The 9,106-nt window shown below is 41.1% G+C and overlaps 1 protein-coding gene across 1 annotated transcript in view; it reads right to left on the reverse strand.

Moving 5' to 3' along the window:
* Positions 1 to 9,106, reverse strand: part of stx8 (syntaxin 8) — a 32,673-nt gene extending 23,567 nt beyond the window's left edge. The window contains exons 1-6 of the mRNA XM_086033368.1: positions 8,973 to 9,106; positions 8,412 to 8,511; positions 8,243 to 8,337; positions 7,071 to 7,181; positions 2,552 to 2,685; positions 1,600 to 1,692 (exon numbers count right to left, since the gene is read on the reverse strand). Coding sequence (XP_085889494.1) covers positions 1,600 to 1,692; positions 2,552 to 2,685; positions 7,071 to 7,181; positions 8,243 to 8,337; positions 8,412 to 8,511; positions 8,973 to 8,989 — 550 coding nt within the window. The 5' untranslated portion in view covers positions 8,990 to 9,106. The remainder of the gene's footprint in view (positions 1 to 1,599; positions 1,693 to 2,551; positions 2,686 to 7,070; positions 7,182 to 8,242; positions 8,338 to 8,411; positions 8,512 to 8,972) is intronic.

The following is a 9,106-nucleotide window of genomic DNA, read 5'->3' on the forward strand; positions in this document are numbered from 1 at the left end:
ACGAAAAGGCAAGAGGAGAGCGGGCTAAAACAATCCTCTCTCGTTTCTCACTCTCCTCGCCCGCCCATCACAAAATGCGCCAAACATCTGCCATTCTTTCCCAGCAGAGGGGAAGGTTGATAGTTTCCCTGCTGAAGTCATTCAGTTATTCCGCCTCCGTTTGAGGGTTTGGACGTGATATTAAAAGATAGTTTGACACCGTCTCTTTCCTCACTGGAAGCTAGTCAGTGAAGGATGATGAGTGCTTTTAATAATAATTTAATAAGACGATTGTGGATAGATGATCTTAGGAAAAGATGATCAATTGTGTAAATTACAAGCAATAAAAAAAAAAAAATTGGTTGGTCTTTGGTATGGCTTCAGATCTTTCTATTGCAATGTCGGGGATTTGCTTTTGAAAATATGCTGTCAAGTATCAGCACTCTGAACCTCCATTCCAAATGTCGCAGATTAATCCCCTGGATTTGTATCATAAACGGAGGTCTGTGTATTGTGTCTGTAGTTCAACTTCACAAAGCTGACGAAGCATGGGCCGATTACCGGTTTGGCGGTTTACCGTGGTCAAGGTTTCAATAACCGCTTAAACCGGCTGTCAAAAGGTAATGATTTCTTTTCAATTTTGAGGGGATGTCTAAGCAGGGCGCAATATGATTGGATGCTTACGGAGTTGCGTAAACGAGCCACCACTTTGAAGTTAACTGCCTCCAATTAACATTTTTGTGTCCTTCTCAGCACGTAACGGGAGGAGGCAGGGAGCAAGACGGGATACTGTAAACATAGATGCCTTTTTGCTCTGATTAATGTGCATTGTCCTATAAAATACAATAAATACAGCCGGTACTAGTTAGCCCCAAAGACATCATGAGTAGACGAGGGTCTGTTCTAAAAATAGCTCACTAGTGTTGGGACACTTGAATTACTTGGAAGAATTAAAGCAGCAGAAGAATGTTCACATTTATTTATGGATTTAAATTTAACATGATACATGTCTCTTCTGCACTAAATATTCTATATTTTGTTTATAAATAAAATAGATTGTGTACAATGGGGAAAATAAACGTTTTTATTTACCCAAATATTTAAAATTAAAAACAAAAAAAAAAGGTTATTTTTGATCTGTCATTTTCAGACAGTATTTTTGCTGACAGTTATCACACCGTCTGTCTCTAATATCGGCCCATGCCAAAAGCTGACGACATGTTGTTTGGACAGCAAACGCGCCGTCGATGAGCGCCGTTGTAGCCAAGTACTGCACTCCACTTTGCCTCTATTGTGTCAAAATGATTGATCAACAATCAACTCCGCACAATTGACCAAATTCTTAATGGTCGATTCATCAATTATTACGCCCATCTGTGTCTCCAAACACATGTAGTCCTCAGAGAACCACAAATTAAGACACTGATTGCTCAGCGGCCACCTTAATGATCATCCCAAACGGAATGGCAGTTAGGAATCCATTTCATGGTCCATTTGTAGCGGGAGCCATTCACACGATCCAAAAAGGAGCAGTGAAATGCGTGTATGCAAACTCAGGACAACAGCTCTACAGTAGAACACATTTGTGTGGAATTTTAAGATTTCATTATTCAACTTTACCGTTCTGTTCATCCAGCTCGTTGCCAATCTCCTGTCCCATTATCTTCTGCCGGCTTATAACTGCTGCGAGTGCATCTAGACCCGCATCCTGGACTGCAAAGCACAAAGGAGAAATGGGTTTTAAACTGCGGCGAAAGCAGGTGGGATGGTGAAAAATGAACACACGATGACATTGCCTTCTTGGGGGATGAGAAGTGTGGCACACAATCGGCCTTCAGTTCCACATGCGAGTCATTTAGCAGCCTCGCCTAAACTATTACAACCGCAGCCGTCCGAGGTGGGGTGGAAAACAATGACGACTGAGAAGAATAGAAAAGACTTGGCCCCCGCCGATCACCAAGTTTAACACTGTCTATCACAGGATTTATTTTTTTATTTTTTTATTTTTTGCTTTATGAGCACAGTTTTAGCTCCACCATAAACCCTTCGGGGGACTGGAAACCTCTAAGAGCTTGGGTTTCACTCTCGTAAAAATCAATCCGTGATCCCAAATTGAAACTAACCAGAGCCATAACGGAGACGTTGCAATGAAGTGTCACATGGAGGATTCTGGTGGACTGATTGCGTGGCTGTTCAAGTCATGTCCAAGCCATTTGGGGAAAGGGAGAAAACAGGCGATGGCTTATGGCATATCTTCTTGATGTGGGTCGTAATGGCCACCTTTCATGTGTTGGCACAAACACTTACAGATGGCCAATACACATTAAATCCAACTCTTTTCGCGTGTCAGATTCTCATCTATTAATTTGCCTCTTCGCGCTAACTTAACTGCGTGTTTTACCATCTCTTACTGGAAATAGCCTTGTGCTGTATTTGTGTTACAGTGACAAGAGTGGTTCCATATGCTAAAGCCTGTATTGGTGTGAGTCGTACAAATTCAAACACGGGTGATGTGAGGATACCTGAAAACTGTCGGATGGCATTATTCAAGGAGAATTCATCTAGAGTTTACCTTCTATGATTCGTTGCTGCTGTTGTTTAATCTCGCCAAAAGTCAATCCCCTGGTTTCTTCTGATTCATTAATGAGCCACGGGTTGGCCGAGACTCCGTCGCTTGCTCCCGCTCCTCCTGCCATTAAGCTGGACCTTTAAGATAGCCGTAACAACAATACAATGATTGTTATGTTTGCGTCTGGTTGGTCGCTCCTTTTTTTTTTTTTTTTTTGCGCTCAGGAAAGAAAATAAAGTTGACCTCATTACTACAACATACAATGGCTGTAGAGCAGACATGGCGGCATCTGTAAAGCTGAAGCTTACAGTGGAGTTTAAATTGAAAAGTGCAGTGCAATGTAGCATAGCACATTCTGGAAAACAATCTGCTCAATGTTGAAAATAGTTTAGCATTAGAGGCAAACAAAAATTACAAGTAGAGTGATTTAATCATCATTAAGCCTCTACACAAGTGAACACTGATGGTTAGACTCACCTGTCATTCAATTCTTGTTTTTTTCAGCACACTGAATAAAAAAAATTAAAACTGCGGCAAGACAACGGTAGTGATACTGTAGCGATGCTGCACTTGTGTCACACGATTGTTGCTTGAGTTCGGTAATTTACGAACTCTCTGTGGGGCGATGAAAGTGACAGAGATTTGTAATTGGATGAATGAGTCCGGGGGACAGGAAGTGAGCAAGAGGAAAAGGAGTGTGACTCAGCATAGATGAACGGGTTGTTGAACAGCTCCTATTTCGTTCTTTGTTTCTTTGTCCAAGAAGACGCTTCAATACTTAATCGCTTGTAGCCGAGCAGCACGTTGAAACTTGGGTGTTTTTCGAACGGCTTTGTGACGGGAGCGCTGTTGCCGCCCGCAAGAGCTAATTATCCACTTTGCAAAGTACCACTTGCAGTTACTAGGGCCCGACATTCAGCCTTTTAGGGTGGTGGTCAAGTATATGTCAGGCTGGTCAAGTGGTAACGGTGCGCAGTATCAGAGCATTTTTAGAAGTACAGAGTACTGTGCAAAATAGGCACGTTTCTGTTCTCAATATTTTGCTTGTTACTGTTAAAAAAAAAAAGGGGCGTCCAGCTATAAATCACCAAAATCATGACAGCATCTATTTACTCATTTGGATGGAAAAAAAAAAAATCATAATAGCAGGTTGGTTGGTGCAGCCTGTTAATCTGTCACAGGACTGCGGCATGCTGGGCAACACAGCGACAGCCCAGAGAGCAGCGGGCTGTACCGCATTGTGGTTTTAAAGCTATTCCTCCGCTTATTGCTTAAAGCTGTCGCTGGAAGTCTTGTGGTGACAGGTCACCGTGTGAGGCCGACTCCAACCCGGTCCGCTCGGATCAAGCCGCCAGCTGGTGGAGCCGGCGAGCCACACGCGAGCCTATAGACGGAAATATTATGAGAAAACTGATGGTTTTACAATTTGGGGTTGAGAAATTGGTCGCGGGCCACACATGACGTTTATCACATTCCGTAACGCGATGATTATTCCAAGCTGCTTCTGATGTGGTCGGTAACTCAGCCGGTGAGGTATTGCGTCTAATCTCTCTGACATGTTTGATTACTATGAGACTGTGTGCAGGCTCGCCACTCCATCCGTGCAAGTGCCCAGTGTGTGAAGATCCAATTAGCCAGTCGGTGGGGAGCTCAAAAGCCAGTCAGGCACATCTTTTGGAGGAAGAGACTGCCGCCACTAAAGGCTGCATGAGCACCCACCACCTGACTGAGCGACTTGGACAGCAGAGACTTAACTAATTATGATTATTTCCAGTGCAATCAAACACAAAGGAAAGGTTAGTGAATAATTGAGGAAAGGTGGCTCCTCGGGGCCACGGGGTGAAGCGAGCCTTCAAATGTTAGGCGCCGCATCCTTCTTTTGCTCGGTCTGAAATAGAGATGCCTCGATTGTATTGTCTCAGGGATGGATTAAAGACACCTCAGCAACCCGCCCCCTAAACCCAAATTGCCTAATACCCCAAAATCTCAGGAGAAAAAGTGTCTTAGATTAGCCAAGCGTGGCAATCCCCATGCCCCCCCCATGTTCTGTCCTCAGAGACCACACAGTGGGAACGGGTTTTTGCCACAAATTCGAATGACCCCACCACAAATCACGTTAAAAATTCAATCTCATTGAGCAAACTGAAAAGCACATAACTGTATGATTAGTGGAAATTTATTAGCAAGTGTCATTTGATTTTTTTTTTTTTTCTTACCCTCAAAGCCTTTTAAGTAATTGGGCGTGTGGTCTGTAAAAAGATAAAAGTCTGTGCCAGGCACTGCTAAGTAGCTCAATGCCCAAATTAAACCATGAGAGATTTCAGAAAGTTCAAGTCCGGGTTTATTACGACCGGTATATAATGTCCTGAGCGGGCATTTTTTTGCTGTAGCAAGCAACTACTTCGCACCTAGAGTACGACCCTTATACATTGAACAATTTGCATTTATATAAACTACAGTACATGCATGGTCTCCATCATCCTGGCAAGAGCATTCAAAGTAAGACAAGTATCCCCTCCACAAGTTTCGGATGAAGCATATCAACGTATCACGATTAAATGTGATTAAGATGGTTTGACACTTGTATGGCCGTTAAAAATGTTTAGCCACAACTCCACTTTCCAAAACATTGGGATGCATCTATCACCAAAGATTGAATACACAATTCATGGATTTGGAATATTATTATTGTATACAGCCGATTACGGTACCTTTTTTATTATTGTGTGACAGTTAAGAATGTGACATAATTTCTTAGAGGAAGAGGAAGCCAACCGCTAAAATTCTGTGCCTTTACTCGTCTAAACATGGCATTCCAATTTCTGGAACATTTGTGGAATATGAGTTAAGCAGCGAAATTCAACCATTTTTAGCCATCTCAGGGGGCGGCCATTTTTTCACTTGTGTCGATTGAAAATGACATCACAGTTGCTCAGGGCTCAGATAATGACCAATCACAGCTCACCTGTTTTCTGAAGCTGAGCCATGATTGGGGTAACTTGAGTAAATTTTGGGGTATTTTCAGATTTTGGGGGGAATTTTTTTTCCACTGAACCGCCCCCCCCAGCATTTTCAGTGGGGAATTTATAATGTTTGTCAGCGTTTTTTGAAGAGGTGGATGCATCTGTCATTGTCGATAAATGCACTGTACTTATCGAGGCTTCTTCCATTTTGCCCTCATGCCGTTACCTGTACATAAATCAGCCAAAATAGAAGTAAATTGCTCCCCGAGATCAATGATTGGATCTGCAAATGAATGACCGGAAAATTATAACATTACAACCGATCATCTATTTTGCATAAAATGCAAAATATCTGCCGATACCATCCAGCCAATCAGATCTGTGTAAAGTCCAATGGCCATGCCTCAACAAAGTTAGGAATGGAAATTGCAGAATAGAAACAGAAAATCCACTCATAAAAATGAATGAATGGAAGGCAGACGGACTTTCTTCCAAATGATAGCACAGTGAGAGCTGCTGGGACACAGGTCAAACCCGAGTTCACACTGCGCATAGACTTGCAGAAAGTTAGTGACCAGTGACAACATCATCAAAGGCCAGCTCAGAGCCTTTGACCTCTCTGGTCAAGGACATGGGCAAGAGAATGAGGATTCATTATTTTTAATTGGACGCCCAACCCCGATTTTCTTTTTGAAGCAAAAAATGGTGCCTTTGGCTTCCAACAGGTTGGCCCCCGGAAGCTTCATGGACAGATGTTTATTTTGACTCAATGATTGTCAGTGATGGAGAGAAACAGCGCGTGTAATGAAATGTTGTACAATACTTTGAATAAAATACAGTACACACGAGGTATGTTTCATGATTTTATTTCTATTTTTTCATAATTCTGCCGAACCACAATTCAAAAGTAATTTTCATAGGTTAATTTTCAGGATTATTTTTATTTATTAGTAATTTTGTGAGATTCAAGCTATTTCTGTGACCACTGTGGGTTTTTCTTTCATTAATATAGAGGTACCAACAATTTTGTTTGTGTGTGTGTGGGAGAGGTTTTGGCATGACCCCAGCAGATAATGCAACTAATATTGAAGTAATAGTGTGGCTCATATTGTATTCAGGACTAAATCATTCACTGTAAATTGGTCACGGGTGAGCTGGTGCCTAACCCCAACCGATTTGGGGCAAGAGGTTGGATACACCTTGAAATGGTCACCAGCAGGGCACAAATAGACAGAAAACCATTCGCACTCACATTTTCACCAATGGGTAATTTAGAGCCTTCTACGAAAATAGCAGCCATGTTTTCAAAATGTGGGAGGAAGTCAGAGAAAAAAAACATGCCAGGACAGGGAGATCATGCTAACGCCGCGAAGGAAGGCCGCAGCCAAGATATGAACCCCCAAACCTCAGAACTGTGAGGTAAAAGTGTTGCCCTAACTTCGAGTAAAGTTAGAGTAGAGTAAAAAACAAAAACAAAATGCAATTAGTGTCCTTGTGTGACTTAATCAAAACATACCTAAATTGCTTTATTGTCATTTTAAAAAAACTGCTTTAAATACCTGGATGGAGCTGGTTCCGTGATATCGCCTTTAAAAGTGGCATTGAGCTGCTTCTCCCTGGTCAGTAGGTCATCAATGAGATTCTGCCGCCTGTCCGCTTCTGACTGCATTCTGACGACGTCACATTAAGGTAGTACATTTTTGGGCCACATGCTGCTGTTGCACATGCTGACTTGATTATTTTTAACTGAAATTGTGGTAGAACAATCACAGCTTGAGAAAATCCGAAAATTGTTGAAGAAGAGAATAGCAGTGAATGACAGAATTTCTTTCCTATTACAAATATGTTGGGCCATTTTGTATGTTTTTAAACTGGTAAAAGGTTTTCTTAAATAACCAAGCACAACTTGTTTCGAAGGGTAAAAAAATATATCTTTATGTTTTGTTTTTTTCAGAGATGTCCCGTAAAATAAATCAGGATTTTTCAAGTCGTAAACTCCAATAAGGATTGACAAACAAACAGCTTGCATTAAGTACATTTTGGATCTTATTTGGAGAATTGTTCTTCATCTGTCATTCACAAATATCATTAATTATATTATTATGTTACATATTACAGAACTATATTATTATTATTATTATGAAAATATGATGTACTAGAAAAGAAACAAGGACAGCTTCTGAATCAGTGCAAAAGAAATCTAGAAAAGATTACTTGCATCTCTGATGAACAAATTTAGTAAAAATGCGCTGACCAGTGTTATGAAATCATTATTTAAAGTTATCACATGCAACTTCCTTTTCCTAATTTTAAATGGTTTGACTTTGTCACTACTTTTTGTTAATATACGTAAACTTGTTTTGTTTGAAGTTGTTTTGTTTATAAGGTGTGTGCAATATATATTTTTTTGTATTTGAAAAATATTGGAAGGACCACAGAATTTTCTGCTTAATTGCCGTTGTCTTGTTTCTTGTGGTCCGTCAATGTCAACACAGCAATATCGGATATGTGTCACTTGAAATGTATATGGAAGTAGACGGTCAAAAAATCCGATACATGTACCGGTATATCGGAATTGGGCCATTGGCTGTGCAGACACTACAGTCAATGGCTTAACAAGCCAGCCTTTTCAAAGCAGTCTACTGCCCTCTATTGCCCAACTGACGACACTACAAACACCAATGTCAGTCTCGTCGTCTCATGACTTCTATTTAGAGGAAAGGAAGGATACATGCGCCGTGAAGAAGACGCCCTCAGCAAACTGTCTTTAAGCTGGGCAATATTTTGTTTGAGCTTCTGGAGTGATGCCCGTAGTGCCATGTTGATCTAAAGACAAAGGAAAAAGGAGATGACACGGGGAAAGGACAGCATCGTAATTAACGATGTAAACATTTCATCACCTTGGCTGGGTTGCCCCCGGTTCTTTGCTCTCTGTTGCGCTCATGGATGTTTTCAGCAATTTCTTGTGCCAGCCGACAAGTGGCATCATAATTCTGTAACCTAGACAGCAAGAATAGGAACGTCTGAGATGGACTATTAAAGAACTCAACAATGTTTTAAATGAGTTGACATTAACAGCAGATGGTTTACTAATGTAGGAACGAATGGACTCGGTCAGTACAGACATTTTGGCCAACGTTTTGCAACAGTTAAACACGCAATGAACAATCATGTGACATTGGGTTTGCGCTTTACCTTCATTTGCTTTCCCGTACCGAATTTAAAAAGTAAATGGTGTAAAAATACAAACGTTGTCTTTTGTATGATGCCAAACTGTTTGATGGACAAAGACAAAAAATACATACATCTTCGATGAGTTAATACAAAGTAAAGTTCGAATGTGTAAGCTCCACTTGGAAAGCTAACCAAAAAGTGCTAGCTAAATCCTCACTACATCAGAATTGAGTTAAGCACAGGATTCCTGAAAATAAGATGAATCAAGAATTGAAGTTATTATTTACCAGGTATCCTCAGACATATTTTTGGCGAAAAAAACTAGAACAAACGATGCAAATCCAGACTGCTAGAATCACCCGGCAGTGAAACGTTTCCTGTTTGGGTGTGACGTCACTACATTGCTCGACGAGGGACGATC

This window comes from Filicampus tigris, chromosome 6 (genome assembly GCF_054856515.1).
Source record: "Filicampus tigris isolate MCC_2025a chromosome 6, RoL_Ftig_1.0, whole genome shotgun sequence".
NCBI classification, from domain to species: domain Eukaryota; kingdom Metazoa; phylum Chordata; class Actinopteri; order Syngnathiformes; family Syngnathidae; genus Filicampus; species Filicampus tigris.